This window comes from Neurospora tetraspora (assembly GCF_033439725.1).
Source record: "Neurospora tetraspora strain CBS 560.94 chromosome Unknown B0H65scaffold_6, whole genome shotgun sequence".
Lineage (NCBI taxonomy): Eukaryota > Fungi > Ascomycota > Sordariomycetes > Sordariales > Sordariaceae > Neurospora > Neurospora tetraspora.
The window spans coordinates 3,564,091-3,580,728 of record NW_026944388.1 but is presented as its reverse complement, the minus strand read 5'-3'; the positions used below and the strand labels follow the sequence as shown (position 1 = coordinate 3,580,728).

General features: G+C 53.1%; 7 protein-coding genes across 7 annotated transcripts; 4 read left to right on the top strand and 3 right to left on the bottom strand.

The window, feature by feature from the left end:
- Positions 1-418: 418 nt before the first annotated feature.
- B0H65DRAFT_551357 (NADH:ubiquinone oxidoreductase 10.6kD subunit) lies at positions 419-838 on the bottom strand (the record flags this gene model as incomplete). Its single annotated transcript, XM_062829801.1, has 3 exons — positions 419-590; positions 672-767; positions 825-838. 3 exons carry the CDS (start codon positions 836-838, stop codon positions 419-421), a joined length of 282 nt encoding a protein of 93 aa, XP_062679903.1.
- A 368-nt stretch (positions 839-1,206) lies between these two features.
- Positions 1,207-3,590, top strand: B0H65DRAFT_277014 (CCR4-NOT transcription complex subunit 7). The gene is made up of 2 exons (XM_062822827.1): positions 1,207-2,157; positions 2,232-3,590. The coding sequence occupies exons 1-2, from the start codon at positions 1,624-1,626 to the stop codon at positions 3,402-3,404; spliced, it is 1,707 nt and encodes a 568-aa protein (XP_062679902.1). The 5' UTR covers positions 1,207-1,623; the 3' UTR covers positions 3,405-3,590.
- An 870-nt stretch (positions 3,591-4,460) lies between these two features.
- On the bottom strand, positions 4,461-6,504 carry B0H65DRAFT_474101 (CTLH/CRA C-terminal to lish motif domain-containing protein). Its single transcript, XM_062827231.1, has 3 exons — positions 6,271-6,504; positions 5,662-6,201; positions 4,461-5,582 (listed from the first exon to the last, which is right to left on the bottom strand). The coding sequence occupies exons 1-3, from the start codon at positions 6,319-6,321 to the stop codon at positions 4,941-4,943; spliced, it is 1,233 nt and encodes a 410-aa protein (XP_062679901.1). The 5' UTR covers positions 6,322-6,504; the 3' UTR covers positions 4,461-4,940.
- Positions 6,505-8,528: 2,024 nt separating this feature from the next.
- On the top strand, positions 8,529-9,941 carry B0H65DRAFT_276973 (uncharacterized protein). Its single transcript, XM_062822826.1, has 3 exons — positions 8,529-8,659; positions 8,726-9,333; positions 9,388-9,941. Exons 2-3 carry the CDS (start codon positions 8,754-8,756, stop codon positions 9,714-9,716), a joined length of 909 nt encoding a protein of 302 aa, XP_062679900.1. The 5' UTR covers positions 8,529-8,659; positions 8,726-8,753; the 3' UTR covers positions 9,717-9,941.
- A 769-nt stretch (positions 9,942-10,710) lies between these two features.
- B0H65DRAFT_276925 (aminotransferase class-III-domain-containing protein) lies at positions 10,711-12,820 on the top strand. Its single transcript, XM_062822825.1, has 2 exons — positions 10,711-11,350; positions 11,416-12,820. The coding sequence occupies exons 1-2, from the start codon at positions 11,016-11,018 to the stop codon at positions 12,629-12,631; spliced, it is 1,551 nt and encodes a 516-aa protein (XP_062679899.1). The 5' UTR covers positions 10,711-11,015; the 3' UTR covers positions 12,632-12,820.
- Positions 12,821-12,876: 56 nt separating this feature from the next.
- On the bottom strand, positions 12,877-15,582 carry B0H65DRAFT_474084 (repressible alkaline phosphatase precursor). The gene is made up of 3 exons (XM_062827230.1): positions 15,190-15,582; positions 13,913-15,116; positions 12,877-13,850 (listed from the first exon to the last, which is right to left on the bottom strand). Exons 1-3 carry the CDS (start codon positions 15,190-15,192, stop codon positions 13,282-13,284), a joined length of 1,776 nt encoding a protein of 591 aa, XP_062679898.1. The 5' UTR covers positions 15,193-15,582; the 3' UTR covers positions 12,877-13,281.
- Positions 15,583-16,025: 443 nt separating this feature from the next.
- On the top strand, positions 16,026-16,475 carry B0H65DRAFT_430950 (uncharacterized protein; the record flags this gene model as incomplete). The annotated part of the gene is made up of 1 exon (XM_062824916.1): positions 16,026-16,475. The coding sequence occupies one exon, from the start codon at positions 16,026-16,028 to the stop codon at positions 16,473-16,475; it is 450 nt and encodes a 149-aa protein (XP_062679897.1).
- Between the last annotated feature and the right edge of the window lie 163 nt (positions 16,476-16,638).

Below are 16,638 nucleotides of genomic sequence, written 5' to 3'. Positions count from 1 at the left end.
TGTCTCGTTGAAGTATTTGGGAAGTAAATTGTTACATACGCATAACCAGGAACCATATGACCCTGGAAGTCTCCATCACTTCGATGTAATGATATTTATGTTCTGTTGGAGACCAGTCTATTATAGCCCCGCCCTCCCGTAAGAGCCTCCCCGTCTTATGTATGGTACTGTCATGTTCCTCTTCTGTATCTTTCCCGCCATCCGAGATAGACTTCTCTGGTGAAGCTCTTTCAACCAGAGCTCGGCTGCCAGTTATCTATGATATCTGGCGTTTGTAGGCGTCCTGTTTGTCGTTTGTTCATGTATACCCCATATCAACGCCCTGCCCCCCTCTGAATATCACCCGGATCCACCCAGTCCGACTCAGACACTCTTCTCCATCTCCATTTCCATCTCCATGTCCATCCCCGTCTATATCTCAGTGCGCAGTGACGGCGGACGCAGTACCATCGTGGTGGTGCTCATCCTTGAGAAAGAGATGCTCGTAGACGCAGTAAATAGCAAAGGCGACGGAGGCGGTGCCAAAGCCAGGAAGAGCGCCCTTGAAGCGTTCGGCGCGGGAGAATTGGCCGGTGGTACGCCAGGACTCGCTGTTTTCGGGGAGCGGGGGGTCTCGTGTTGGTTATCAAAACTTCCTCCAAGAGCACAGCGTCGAAACTGTCTGTACTCACTTCTTGGTCCAAGGATCGTGTTCGGGCACACGGGCAGCTCTACGGAACTCGCTGATGTTGAACCCCGTGGGGTTCTTGGGGACGGCGCGGAGAACTCTTTCGTTGTTGTTAGGAATCGCAAAGCTGGTACTTGTAGTCATAAGCGAGGCTCACCGTGTGACGCGCATTTTGGAGACGGCAATTGCTTGTTAACGTCGATGCGGGAATGGCTTCACACCAGATCGGCTTCAATTGGTTTGGCGACGTCGACGACCTTGTCGCCGCACCCGACGTGCTTGGCCAGTGCGACTGCCCAGTGTGTAACAGGCACCCGCACCCGCACCACCACCCCCAACCCTGTCCTTGGCGGCAGAAAGGGGCCTCGTCCCCTTCGTGGGGAACACTGCAACCGTAGCTGGCTCGTGCGCCCAGTCAAGGAAAGGTACGTACATACCTGCTTGTACCTGTGCTCCTGGTGGCCCGTGCGATCAACAGCCTGCCGCCTCGGCGCCTCCAACCTTCCATTCAACACTGCAACTGGAACTGGAGCGGTTGAGCGAACCTGCCCGCCCGAAACAAGTCAGATAGCAACTGCTGTTGACAGCCTTCGACCGTGCACCAGATACACGAACGCACAGCACTCGACCAGCTTTCGACCCGTCCGACGAAATCTGTCAACACGCACCACAGAACTTAACATCTTAAACTTTCCAGGCTGTACCCCTCCGTACTCGTTCCCCTCGACCGCAGTCGTACCGATTGTCTGCCATCCACCACGACGATATTATCCAGCCCACATTGGCCGATTCCACCGCCGACTGAGCGCCCGGCCGCCCCTCCGTCATCCCTCAGAGCAGCGCCTGGTCAGGAATGGTGCATACACGGCTCGACCTTCTAAGACCAACTTCCACAAGTCCGATATCACGATAGACGTATAGCATCAAACCCGTCCACTGGCTGTCGCTCTTCCGCGATGCCTCCTCCACCCCTCAACAGGTTCCCCAGCGGACCTTCGCCCTATCATCAGCAGTTTCCTACACACGGCCAGCACACGGCAAGCCATCCTCCGCAACTGGCAGGAAACCCCGCCTACCTCAACCAGAACGCCCAAGTGAACCCCTTTTCGGCAAATAGCAACCTATTAGGCCTAGGCGGGGGACTAAATGCTGGTGGCGGCGGCTTCAATGTGGGGGGAGACTCGGGGCTGGCGAGCCATGCTGCGAGGATGGGGTTCCAGCACGGGGCCCAACTTCAGCAACAACAGCAGTCCCAACAACAACATCAACAGCAGGCCCAGCAACAGACGGCCCAACACTCGCAACACGCCCAGCATGCCCAGCACCAACAGCACATGCAACACGCACCACAACAGGGTCACGGTGCCCTCGCCGACCATGTCACGCGATCGCAGAGCAAGAGCCGGATACGAGAGGTGTGGAAGTACAACTTGAACGAGGAGATGGCCATACTGAGAGACTTGGTGGACAAGTATCCGTACATTGCTATGGTGGGACTGCAGTTACCCCCTTACTGGGAGAGGAGAGCTTGGAAATGGCTAACGTGGGTTGGGCTTCTTTTTAGGACACCGAGTTTCCCGGCGTCGTGTCGAGACCGATGGGAGGTTTTAGGGGAAAGAGCGACTACCATTACCAATGTCTCAGGACCAACGTCGACATGTTGAAGGTCATCCAGATCGGCATCGCCCTATTCAACGAAGACGGCGAGCAACCCCCTGCACGACCAAACTCGACCGATTCTATGGATCTCGCAGGAAAAAGGGCGGCCAACCAACAGGGGCCGTTTCCCTTCGCGTGGCAGTTCAACTTTAAATTTTCTCTTAAGGAGGACATGTTTAACCAGACCTCGATCGAGTCTCTGCAGCAAGCCGGTATCGACTTCAGCCTACTTGAGCGGGACGGCATCGACCCCAAGGAGTTCGCCGCGCTGCTTATCCCATCCGGCTTAGTGTGTTTCGAAGACGTGCGCTGGATCAGCTTCCACGGTGGCTACGACTTTGGATACCTTACAAAGCTTCTAATCTGTGCTCAGCTTCCTAACGACGAGGTCGAGTTTGATCAGATCATGAAGCTTTATTTCCCGTCAACATATGATGTTAAGCACCTCATGAAACACGCTATCAAGCAGTACAACAGCGGTGCGCTGACCCCCAACGATCCGGGCGCGGCCGAAATCCTTCAAAAGTTCGAGCAGAAATCAGGTCTTGAACACATCGCCGACACTCTCAAGGTTAAGCGCGTGGGAAGTGCACACCAGGCGGGCAGTGACAGCCTTATCACCGGCAAGGTCTTCTTCGAGCTACGGAAGCGCATCTTCAACGGAGATATCGGTGGCGAGCACGTCGGCAAGGTCTGGGGTCTCGGCATCCCCGATTTTTCCGTCGTTGCTAGCCTTCCCAGTCTTAACACGGCAGCCGCGACTGCTAGCAATAACAACAATAACAGCGCCAACGCCGAGAGCTCAGCAACTGGGCAGCAGCAAAACGGTGCGCAGAACGGAACCCCCAGCACGCCCAACGGTGCTTCGGTGAACCTCGCCGGTGCGCTCGCGGCTGCGGGCGCCAACGCGGCTCAAGCGGCCGTCGCTGCGCAGGCTGCCGCTGCCGCCTCGCACAACACCAACGGTGGTGCGGCGGCGATGGGCAACCTCGGACCGATGACGCCCGGCGGCGGAGGTGGTGTGTTCGGCCAGTTCGCGTTCGGCAACTCCAACAATAGCAGCGCCAATCGAGGCTAGAAGCATCCGGCGGCGGGCTCTAATATGACGGTGGTTGGAGGGGATGGATGGGTTCAAACAACAACAAGCGTCTCTTAGTCGGGACATCCTGCTGATCCTTTTCGTCCTCCTCCTCCTCGTCCTCCTCATGGGTTGGTGGTACATCATCATCATCATCCTCCTAGGGTGGTACGTCATCGTCATCATCGTCCTCCTAGGTTTGTACATCATCTACATCCTCTTAACCCTGTGCTGGTACTACGTCCTCCTCCAGCGCCACCGCTGGTATGGGACCCAATCCACCGACGTTACAGGCAAGAAGGGAATCCCTGGTGAGTTTGAGTGTGTGAGGGGTATGTAAGGCTGGGAGGAAGTGTGTGTGTGTGTGGATAGATGAGATGGGATGCGATGCATGGGTCAAAGGAGTTGAAATGTGCTGGTTGTGTTATTATGTCCCCCTACTTTTTTTTTGCGCTCTATTTTTTTCTTGGTCTCCGTTGTCAAAAACTTTTATATCTTTTGGGTCTTCCTATATGCGTTATCGTCGTCGTTGTTTTTATGCGTGATGGAGTGGTGCGTGCTCTCTAAAAAGAACGATGGATAGCTTGCCTTTATGCATACACGACGGCGTGGCAATGCATAATAACCCCAGGAAAGAAACCAACTGATGGGACGACAAAGAAAAAAAGAGATGGAAGCGATCCAGACAACTCGCCAACTTACTTCCCCTAAGACTTCAGCACTATCTACCTCTTTACACACTCTACCCCAGCGAAAGCCAGCTATGTCCTGGTTTGATTTCGATTTCAGCTGTTTTTTGGTTGTATACTAGTCCATTAGCGCTTACATTACACTCGTGTGGTTTATACTTTTACGTTTTAACTTCTTGCTTTGTTTTACACTGGCGAAAATGGGAATCAGAGGAGAGAAACACCGGTAAAATGGGCGGCGCTTCTCATTTATCCACACCTTATAAATGATTTTTAACACAAAAGAAGCCTGGTTTTATTAATGACTGTTGTGCCCCTGACGTTCTGAATACATACGCACGGGTATTAACATTCAACTTGCAAGCCCATGTCATGAAAGTCATTAAATTTGTATAATGTTCCTATGATAATGGCAACGCTGTTTTGGGCTCATATGCGTATGTCTGTGTGTGTACTGTATGCCGCGTATCTTATCCCCAATCTTACCATCTTACCACCTTGCCATCTTCCCGTCCTAGCATATTGATATAGAAGCCAACGCAATTATCCCCCATCCATAACCATTCCCAAGCTGTTTGCTGCGCTGTTGCGTCTCTTTCCCCGAAAGTAGTCCAGACTGGAACCAGACTAATAATAATAATAATCCCCCAAATTTTGGTTTCCTCACCCCTGAGGGGCCACATTAATGATAAAACCCCCCGAAACACCCGTAAATAATAACCGTTAGTTAGCCCGCGCCGTATTATACGCCTCAAAACCCCCGACGCATGAAACCAAAAGTAAGCACATAAAAGAAAGAAAGTATGCCGCCGCTGCCCGCGGCTGGAACCGCAACCGCAGTGCCCTCTCACGCAAAAACCTTCTTCAACGCCGCCCTTGAGTACACCTCACCCGTAACCAAATCCTTGACCTGCCCCTCCGCCAGCCCCGCCTTAGCCGCATACTCATCCAGCTTCGCCTGTCCGTACACGCGCCCGTTCGGCAACAGCAGCAAGTCATTATCCAGATGACTCTTGCTGTGGTGCGCATACGGCACGTTCTTGGCCAGCTCGTTCAGCTCGATCGAGCAGATCGGGCACACGCTGCTCGTCATGCTCGTCTGGCTGTGGCCCGGCTGCGAGGAGGAAGTCGTCTTTTGCGTGCCGTGGCAGGCGGGCGTTTTGAGGGCTGATAAGCCTGAGGACAGGGCTGTGTGTAGCAAGGGAAAAGTGGGCAGGCCGAGCAGCTTGTTATGCGCTTCGACGAAGGTGGACGCGAGCTTGGACCAGCGGTCGGGACTGTACCAGGCGGCGTATTTGGGGGGGAGGTCTTTGTCGGTGGGTCGGTGGGCGAGAAGGGCGGCCATTTCGCGGACTTCGTCGGGGTATTGCTCTTGGAAGGGGGCGATGTATTTCTTGGCGTGAGCGATGGCTTCGACGGATTTGGATATGGTGTTGATGCGCAGGAGCTCGATGTATTGTTGGCAGCGGAGGAGGAATTCGAGGCTGGACTGGAAATTGACGGGGAAGGGTTAGCAGAGTGTGGTATGAGGGTTGACTGGGAGAACGGGGTTGTGTGTGTCGTCCTACCTGTAACTTTCGAAGCTCCTTCTTGTTGTCGTTGCACCAGGCCAACGCCTCGGCGACGCTGCCGTTCTCAAGAGACTCGCGGATCTTGCTCATTGTCAGGAATGTTTCCACGTCTACCAAGTCGTGCATCTGGCGCTCGTTTGCTAGGGCCTGGGCTGAAGTGTTGTATCCGTGCCGTAGCATGTAGTCGACCAGCAGTCGATCCAGCCGTTTCCTGGACCAGGCCTCGTATTTAACATCTTCAACCGAATGCATGTCCGAGAGCTCGCGCAGATGGGCCACACGAGCATCAAGCTGCTTGTAGAGCCGTGTTTCCTCGTCGGCGTACGTTGACAGCTTGCGCTTCATGCCGCGCATCTTGGCGATCATGGCATCCAGGTTCTTGACGACATCTTCGGGCGATGTCTTGCTGTCGAGGGATCTTTTCGCTGTCTCCTTGAGAAGTTTGTTGAGGGTTGTCGACTCTTTCTCGACTGTGAAGTGGGCGGATCGGAAATTCTTGCGGAGGAGTTCGTATGGCAGACGGAGCAGTGGTTGATCCTGTAGGTGAAGTCGAGCTGATGATTAGTATATATACAACGGTCTGAAGGAGATGAAGGGGCAACTTACCAGCAGTAGATGGTTATCATGGTTTATCTTGGAGGCTTCATGATCTGCCATCTTGGCCAAGACACAGGTGAATCGCCAAGATGGTGTTCCGGGTAGAGTTGGAGCTCAAAAGTCCGGAGATATCTCTGTTGTCAGAGTCCAAAAAGACAAGACGGGATGAAAGAAGAAGCGGGTGCTACGTTGGTTGATACACGGGATATACGGATGCCGGATAAAGTCAGTGATGGGACGAAGATGAACCTCAACGGCCACGGAGCCGGGCCTGCTTTCAGTGTGTCAGTCCCGTGGCACAGCGCGGGAGCGGGTACCCCACTGATGTCAACGTCCATTGGTTACCCCACTTCCCCACATTAGGTGAGCTAGGTAGTGCTGCACAAGTTGCATAAAGCCTACTGAGTGGGTCACCTCTTAGCGGTACGTACCGCGTTTACTCTCGCGCATTGGCGACAAAGAACGACAGCAGTACAATCAACAGTCGTTATCTGCTTATACATATTGGTTATAAGATATTTTCGAGATGCCTCGAATCTTATGAAAGAAAGAAATACCCTTCGATTTTGCTACAGAAGCTTTGTAAGGGCCTCATAGTAGCATCATACAGGTTAGGACTGTGATTCGTATGACAAGCTTCGACTGATAAGCATGTGCGCACTGCGTAGTTCCTTAATGCCTTTGGTTTTTACATGATGAGGCGTTTACATGCTTAACGTGGTGAAAGACCGACACAGGTGGAAGTTCGGCATGGTAGCCTTCCAAATACTCACGGCAGCCTGGTGAACTCAAAAGGCTGCCACCTTTCCACTTTTGGTCTCAAACTTGTCCGCAGAGGGAGTGATGTTGATGGAGGGTCAGATGCTCGTGCTCGTGATCACAGTCACCCAAATCATGTGCCGACCTGTCTCACACTGTCATCTTAGAGGCCTCAACGGCATTGTGAGAAAAAGAGAAGTTAGTGACCCGCGGCGGACCTGGGGTGTGATTGAGTCGTTGCATTCACGATAACCAACGGGCCTTTGCAGTCAGGCACGGGGCTGTCCTGTGCATCGGAATCTGTAGCAAGAAGGCAACTGATTTCAATATCATGCCCCGGCACGCACAGCCCAGAGATAGACAGCCATACTCTCACTTCCTGGGTTCACCAGGATGGGAATTGGTCAAGTGGAAAAGGCAGGCAAATGGGAGGATTGGGGTCGTATTATTTGGGCGCACGTGCCTGGAATGGCATTAGGAGGCCGCACATGTGCTACCCGGTAGAGTCCTCGAACGCCTCCAAGGTGCCACTCTCACACTTTGATTTGACATGTTATGTGTTGCCAAACCATGCCCTCAAAAGATGTGAGAGAGCCAGGGGTGTTGTGTACATAGTAGAAAGATGGGGGAGACTTCCAAGTGAAAACAGTGGGGACGAGGGGTGAGTTGACCGGGGAATGGGCATTCGGGCATTCAGCATGCCACTTGAGCATTGCGCATGGTCCGTGCACAGCAAGGTGTGCCTCTAGTCTTTTTTATACAAGCCGGCGGCTCGACCTCCTCGCTGCCTCTCGCTCAGCTCACATGACTTTCTCCAGATCAACTTCGAAAAAGACGCTTTGTTAAGCCTGACGAACGCAAGATTCGAAACTGATTTTCTTCAAATAACCGGTACGTTTTTCAAGTTAAATCGATTGATAAACATCTTTCTCTTTATGCCCAGGTTTCTTTTTTGCGTTGTTGTTGGTGCTTGTTTCCTCGAACCTGGAAGCGTTGGATGGGTCCAAGTCCTGATTCACGCAGTCACGAGTTTTGCACATGACCTCGACCTCCTAAGAATCCTAAGCGTCCCGACCACCAAAACCTCTAGTCAAGGTATTTGCTTCACGATCCCGTCTGCCTTTCCCCATCAACACGAATGGAGTCCTGGCTGGTCAATGCAGGCTTCACAAATCGCCGTCAAGTCTCGAAAGACTCTTGCTGTTCTCCCGAACCATGCGACCGGCGTCGTTTTTGTACAAAACCAGAGGCGACATGGATCGAGAAAACATCATCTTCTCCATACAAACCATCAAGTCCTTGATCGATCCTACTTGTCGCATCATGAACATGGATGCAGCTTCGTATAGGGCTTGCGCAACGTTTGCGGACGGTCGACGGAGATCACCACACTCAATCCTCTTCACATTGGGACCTGTTTGGCTGCCTAGCCAGTATCAGCGTAGCGACGCGTTGATTTTGTCGCATGCAAACCGCAACCACCATGGAGTTCTGCCCAAAGACCCATCATTGTCACGATAACTACCAAGCAAGTGCTTGCCAAGCGAACATGCGTTTTGGATCGTGAAGTTAACGACTGCCTTCTTGGTTTCCCAAGTTGTTGGTGTTGCTTGCGTCTAAAATTGGGGTTGAAGATGAGGCATTGAAAACACGCAAAATGACCCATGCCTTCCGTTGACTATTGTTACTGACTATGAGGTACCAGCATCCTTTAGTTCCTTTGAGAGATCAAAATGGCTGCTCCTATTGCTATGGAGCATCCCGACCTCACAGACCTCTCCAACACACCAGGACAGAAGCGAAAGCGCGCATCCGAGTCTGCTTCGCCCGATTCTCGCAGAAACAAGCGCGGTGTTCCACCTGCGACAATGGCAGTCCCCGAGCCAGAGGCATTCCTCGAGAATGCTGTTAGCATCGCCCAAGCAGCCCATGATCATGTCAGCGCCGACGATTTCAATGCGCTGGCGCAGGCCGCCTCGGATCACACAGACACGGCCGATGCGAACAGCGCTACTAACACTGCCGCCGCCGCTCTCAACATGTATCCCACTCTTCATGTCCCTCCACCAACTGAGGAGACTTTTGCGCCTCCGCCGCCAGGACCAGAGATGCAGCATCATGACGAGAATGCCTATCACAACCCGTCTCCCGTGAACCAGCCAGACGGACTGCCGCCTATGACCCCTCAGGCATCTCTCCCACCGGCCAACGGTGTACAACCTGAACCGCCAAAATGGGGAACGCATCTCCCGCCCAAGCCGGCTGTTGGCAGTGAAGAGTGGCACAAGATGAGGAAGGACAACCACAAAGAAGGTAGGTGTTCGTTACCAACTAACGGATCTAGAATATTGTTAACGAAGACAACAGTGGAGAGACGACGTCGCGAGACTATCAACGAAGGTATCAACGAGCTTGCGAAAATTGTTCCCGGATGCGAGAAGAACAAGGGATCCATCCTTCAGCGCGCTGTTCAGTTCATCACTCAGCTGAAGGAGAATGAGACCCAGAACATCGAAAAGTGGACGTTGGAGAAACTGCTTACGGAGCAGGCCATCCAGGAACTAAGTCAGTCCAACGACAAGCTCAAACAAGAGGTAGATCGACTATATCGGGAGAAGGAGATGTGGAAGAGCATTGCCGAGTCAGCCGGTTTACAGCCTCCTCAACCAAAAGAAGAACCGGAAGGCAGTAGCTAGCGGGAATATTGTTGAGTCGTTCTTCAAATTCTTGCTTGAGCTGTTCTCTTCCTGAGAAATTGTTTGGCGTTATTAGATACTCAAGGGGAGTGGACCTTATGTTTAGCGTCACACTTTAATCATGTTACTCTGCTCTGAGTTTTCAACATCATTGTTTGGAAACATTATAACAACAGCGCAACATTCTTGTATGTGGTAGTTTTTGAAGTTTCTACGTGAAGCCGTTAAGCAGGTTCTAGGAAATACTGTTGGATCAACACATTGATAATAGCATCTGATTATGAGTGGAGTTATGAATGTGTGGAGGAAGCTTGGGTCCGGGATGGAGTTGGAGCAGAGACGGCAGGTCCCCCGATTCCAGCGGGGTTCAGTGGAACTCGGCGGGGTCAAAGACAATGATCTGATAGGCTGGAGATGACGCAGTTGACTGATAGCTAGGATGTTGTGATATGGCACAGATAACGAGACTCTTGTCTTCTTCTACTACCATTCACGCGGTGATAACAAGGGAGACTGATCACAGGGTAACGGGAAAGGATAGTCTACTGAGAGGAGAAAAGGTACGAGTTATCTGCAGTCGGCGGCACAAAGACAAAGGAGGGCGCGGCGCAACGGGTCAAAGGACGGAGCGGTTCCATAGTTTTCATTACCGTGGTCGGAAGCTTGTCCGTCCTCGTCCCTCACCATGATGATCTCGGGATATTTGCCCATATTAAGCGATAGCTGATAGTCGGGTACGTGACGTTGGGTCATTCCATGTACGTAAAACACTTCGTGTCCTGCCCGTGTTGACAAGGCGGCGGCCAGGGCGGCTGTAAGTAGACGTCTAGAATAGACACAAGATTCCAATTAGCTAATCACCTCCAATTAATGTACGTACGTCCAATTGTGTCCCCAATGCTGTCTTGACGTCTGTCCTATATCGGCTTCCCCGCTTCCCATCTCTCATGTATACAAATAAGCCGGCGATAGCCACTTACTTCCTCTCTGTTTACTACATCGTACCTTTCCTTTCTGCCTCATTGAAGTGAGTGGCGTTTCTTCCTCTTCTCCGAATTACCTGCAGGTATCAGCTGAGGACCTCACATCCGCTTCCCCGAACCTTATCTCTTTGCTTCGTGTTACTTCTGTAAGTCTCAATCCCTCTTTCTGTTTGTTGTTATAAACCGGTTGCAAGATCATTGACTTACACAACAATCAAAACAAGTGATCATAGGTTGGACACCACGGACTTGAACTTGGGAATTGGTATAAGAACCATCTCAAGACGAACACGCCAGCATCCATCAGTGACGCCATATGGCCTCGAGACTTCTTAGGAGCAGCTACAGCGGCGGTTTGCGTGCCGTGTCTACTGCTTCGACGGTTCGCCCTGCTGCTGTTTCCGCAGTTCACCAGTTCTCTGCCCGTCGCCAGTTCACTGCCTCTACCAGCAAGATGGCATCATCATTCTACGACAACTGGGAGCCCGAGGGTCCTACGGTCAAGACCGAGATCCCGGGTCCCAAGGCTAAGGAGGCCATCAAAGAGCTTGATGAGGTCTTTGACACTCGGAGCTTGAACATGCTCACTGATTACCCGAAGAGTGTCGGCAACTACATTGCTGATCCTGACGGCAATGTTTTGCTCGATGTGTAAGTGACCCATGAGTCCCAGATCAAAACACAGAATACTAACCACATCCCATTCTCCCCAACAGCTACGCTCAAATCGCCTCCATCCCCATCGGCTACAACAACCCGGTCCTGCACGACGCCGCCCTCAGCTCCGCCATGATCAACAGCATCATCAACCGGCCCGCCCTCGGCAACTTCCCCCCCACGGACTGGGCCTCCGTTCTCAAGACCGGCATCCTCAAGGTCGCGCCCAAGGGGCTCAACCAAGTCTTCACCGCCATGGCCGGCTCCGACGCCAACGAAACCGCCTACAAAGCCGCCTTCATGTGGCGCCGGCAAAAGGAGCGCGGCGGCCCCCAGGTGGAATTCACCGCCGAGGAAATGGAATCCTCCATGCTCAACCAAACTCCCCCCGGCTCCACCCCGCTTTCCATCCTCTCCTTCAAGACCGGTTTCCACGGCCGCTTGTTCGGCTCGCTGTCTACCACCCGCTCCAAGCCCATCCACAAGCTGGACATCCCCGCCTTTGACTGGCCGCAGGCTACTTTCCCGCTCCTGAAGTACCCGCTCGATCAACACGCCGAGGAAAACGCCGCGGCCGAGCAGGCGGCGCTGGATGAAGTCGAGCGCTTGATCACGACTTACCACGTCCCGCCCGCCGCCGTCATTGTGGAGCCCATCCAGTCCGAGGGCGGCGACAACCACGCCTCCCCCGCCTTCTTTAGGGGACTGCGCGCTATCACAAGAAAGCACGACGTACTCCTGATCGTGGACGAAGTCCAAACCGGCGTTGGTGCTACAGGAAAATTCTGGGCGCACGACCACTGGGACCTGCAGGACCCTCCCGACATGGTGACCTTTTCCAAGAAGGCGCAGACAGCCGGTTACTACTTCGGCAACCCGGAGCTGCGACCCAACAAGCCTTACAGGCAATTCAACACGTGGATGGGCGACCCGGCCAGGGCGCTGCTTTTCAAGGCCATCATCGGGGAGATTGAACGCTTGGGACTGGTGGAGAACACGGCTAAGGTGGGTGAGTATCTGTACGGCAAGCTGGAGGGTTTGTCCCAGAAATATCCGGGCCAGTTTGAGAATCTGAGGGGTAAAGGGCAGGGAACGTTTATCGCGTTTGATACCCCGCGGAGAGACGAGTTTTTGGCGAGGGCGAAGAAGTTTGGGGTTAATATTGGTGGAAGCGGGCAGAGCGCGGTTAGGTTGAGGCCCATGTTGATTTTCCAGGAGAAGCACGCGGATATTTTGGTGGATGCGCTGGAGAAGGTTGTGAAGTCGTTTAAGTAGATGATGACATGATTGATGCTGGTCATGATGGTCATAAAAAATGGATGTAGTTTATGATACTTCGCTGGTTTTTTCGTTTACTTGAGGGGCTCATGTGATGCCGCCAGAAAACAGAATGACAGGAGTGGTCCTATTTCTACCTCTAGGAGCGGGAGTTCGGAATGAAATCGAATTGATGAATTGCCTCTATGTTCGAATCGTGCCTGAAAAATCGCTTGCGAATGTGTTCATGATGACAATGCTAGGCTTCCTGGAACAGTGAAGGATATGATGTTCATGGTCCCTCCCTCGATGTGCGTGCATTAGTCGTTCAGGCAGTTAATATGTATGAATCCTGCGCATGTTTCATTGTGATAGAAGACTATGGCTGTTTGTTGAGAAGCCACGAAGACTCAGACATGACGACAGATATCCAAACGACAACGCTAGCATTAAACCATGAACGCTATACCTCTACTATGACACAAACGCCAACCAGCCAATAAGTACCATGCAACTCCGTTGTCGCTCATGCCAATGTTCAATCTCTATGCAACACTTCGCATCGCTCATCCTTCCACCCATATCGTATCAAGATCGTATGCATCATATCCATGTACACTACAAAGGAAACTCCTCGAAACGCCCTCTTAATACTTCAGGCTACCATCTCACAACAAATGACCATAAAGCCCCGACTCAAACCCGCCATGAGCAAGTCCATCAGCCTCAAAAGCGGTCGATGCCTTCTCGATCTTCTCCAACTGCTTCTGCGAGGGAGCCTTGCTGCCCAACTTCTTGGCCAGCTCCTTGGTAATATCCTCCACCTCGCTATCCAAATCGAGCCACCCCCTCAAGAACTTGCCCACATCCGTGTTCTCCACGTTACCCCTAATCTTCTCCGTGCCGCGGCCGCCAGAGCTGTAGATGTTCACGTCCACGGCGCTGTGGCCGTGGGTGCTCCAGCCGACGCGGGCGCGGACGCTGACCATGCGGGCAAAGAGCTGGATGGCCAGGGCCGGGTTGCTGGCGATCGAGTTGAGTTCGACCTCGGAGGCGTCGTTGATGTTGAGGTGCTTGACGACGAGCTCGTCGTTGATCCAGCGGAGGAGCGACTCTTCCTTGTCGCCGGTTTCGGCGATGTGCTTGAGGAGGAGGACGGTGAGGTACTCGGATGAGGCGTTGGCGCGGGCCAGGACGGTGGGGTGCCAGTTGTAGACGGGGAGTTCGCTGGGTGCATCTGCAAGGGGTGTTAGTTAAATGTCATAGGTCAGAAGAAGAAAGGGGGAAGAATGAACATACGCCAAGCAGTGGACAGACCGCCGGTCTCATGATCGCTTGTGGCAACCAAGATGGTCTCAGTGTCCGACTTCTCGATAAAGTCGAGAACAGACTTGAAGGTCTTGTCGTACTCAAGCACCTCACGGACCTGAGCCGCAGGGTCATTGATATGACCGGCATGGTCAATTCTGCTGCCCTCAATCATGAGGAAGAAGCCCTTCTCAGTATCCTTGGTAGCCTCCTCGAGCGCCGCAAGAGCCGTGGCAGCCATCTCGCTCAGACTGGGATACACATCCGCCATGTTGCGGCGGTCGATCTCGAAGGGAACATCCGTGGTCGCAAACAGACCCAGCTGTGGCAAGGAGACGTTCTTGCCCAGGCCAAGGGAATCGAAACCGGCGCGATTGTCAACATAGTTCCACCCATACTTCTCCTGAGCAAGCTTGGTAACATCGATATCATCCTGTCTGCAGCTGCCCGGGGTCCCCTTAGGCAAGAAGTGGCATCTGCCGCCGCCCAACATGAGATCGACTGTGCGACCAAGAGGACCATGGCCAACCTCGTGCAGCGCAATCTCATCGCCCTGCATGCGATGGAAGACGTGAGCAGCGAAGCAAGCAGGGGTGGCGTCCGTGATATCGGTGGTCACCACCAACCCGGTGTGGTACCCAGCGCGCTTGGCAGCCTCGAGAACGGTGCCGCAAGGTGTGTGATCAGGAAGCATTGAGATAGCGCCATTGTAGCTCTTCAGACCGCAGGAGAAGGCAGTGGCACCGGCAGCAGAGTCTGTCACCAAGCTGTTGCTCGAGCGCGTGCGGGAGGTTCCCCAGAAGTGACGGTCGAGGGTGAGGGTATCGTCGATAGGCAGATCCTGGGTGAGCTGGCGGAACGAGCGCGTAAGAGAGAGCGAGGCGGGTCCCATGCCATCAGACACCATAAATACCAAGTTGCGCTTGCCACCGGACGAGGAACCGGTCTTCTTGCCGCCGGCTACCGAGGAGTCAGAGACCGCTGCCGGTGAAGTCGACGAGTGTTGGGTGGAGTTACTGTGCTGGATCACCACGGCCAGAACAATCACGGCGGCGGTAGCAACGAGGGCCCAGGTGAAGAGCGCAAGCTCGCGCCATCGTGACCTGGGAGCGGCATTATCGCTGTCGCGGTCGTCCCGGCCATCGGGAGACTGGTCGTCGGAGGCCAACAACGGCCTGCGTTCCGGAGACGGCGCCTGTGCGGTAGGATCCAACCCCGGTTAACGTCCGAAATCACTCTTTGTGTAGGAGCGGAGAGCTTTCACTTACCATTGTGGTGTTAGAGATATGGTTGCGATCAGCCCTTATACCGAGCTTTCAGTTGCGTAGAAAAAAGGGAAGAAAGGGGAAAGAAAAGATGCGGGAAGATGGGACGAAAAGAAAGATGGGATTGAAACCGACTTCGAAACCGGCGGCGCGTGCCTGTCTGTGCCCCGTCTCCCCTCGTCTCCGTCACGGTGGGCGGGTGACGTGGTACATCTTATAAGGTAAAGCGCTCTTTGGTGACTGTTTGAGCACCTCTTTGGCTATCTCCAGGCAGGGGCCGTAGCAGGACGTCCTCACATCTGACTGGACGTTATCAACGCACAGCGGTCAAGACTCAAGACGCAGTGCGGACAGCGGCGATAGGGCTGCATCTGTCAGATTATAGGTTGGCTGATTGAGCCACTACTCCGACAAGTTCGGAGCTCCAGTTTTGCCAGTTTGGTGTACCGCTTTTTTTCATTCAACTCGGATTTATCCCCACACTATTTTGGCCAATTATGTGGTTTGCTGGGCTGCATGCCCCGTTGAGTCGTCAGCATGCAAGTCCTTCACCAGATGTGATTGGCTGTACAACGTGGGGATAAATCCGACGGGAATGGAAAAAAGCGGTAGTGGTGCCAATCTGACAGCATCGGGTGCGGCAGGAGCCCATGATTCGTCCGCCTGACCACTGAAAGCAACCCTGTCGGTCCCCTGTCGTGCAGCCGTGCTTCCCACGCTCGGCATCAATTCATCCATGCATGTTACACAAGACTCGCTTTCACACGGAGAACCAACACAACTCCAACACTAACAAGTTCACGATATCAACACCCCAACACATCCAAACAAATTTAAAAATGTCTTCAACAACCAGAAAATTCCTCCTCACCGCCTCTGAATCCTTCTGCTCCGCCTTCGCCTCCCAAACCCCTCCGTCCGAGATCCTTTCCAAACACTTCACGGCCAAAAGCGATGACATCATAGTCCTCGAGCACGGTCTGCCTCGCTTGGCACCCTTTCTGGGCCGCGAATACAAGGGCAAAGATGGATTTCTGGAATACTTCAAGACCATTGGGGAGCAGTTGAGTTACAAGGACATGCGATTTTCTAATTACATTGTGGATTCGGAGGTGCGTAAGGTGTCGGTTAGGGGGGAGGCAGTGTTCACGAACAATAAGACGGGACAGAGCTGGGACGAGGTGTTTGCGTATGTGTTGGAGTTTGACGAGGAGGCAAGGGTTAAGAAGTATGAGGTTTGGGCTGACTCGGGAGCTGCGTATTTGGCTAGTCAGGGACAGTTGTCGTGATCGTGATGTTCTTCAGCTATGCTTTGATTTATCCGAACAGCAACCCAAGACTCAACTGTTCAAAAAGAAGGAATACAGGCTAGTATTTCAAGGTATCAATAATCAAACAGCATTAACCTTCCAGACGCCCATGCCATCTATCTTTTCGTACAAGGCCCAACCA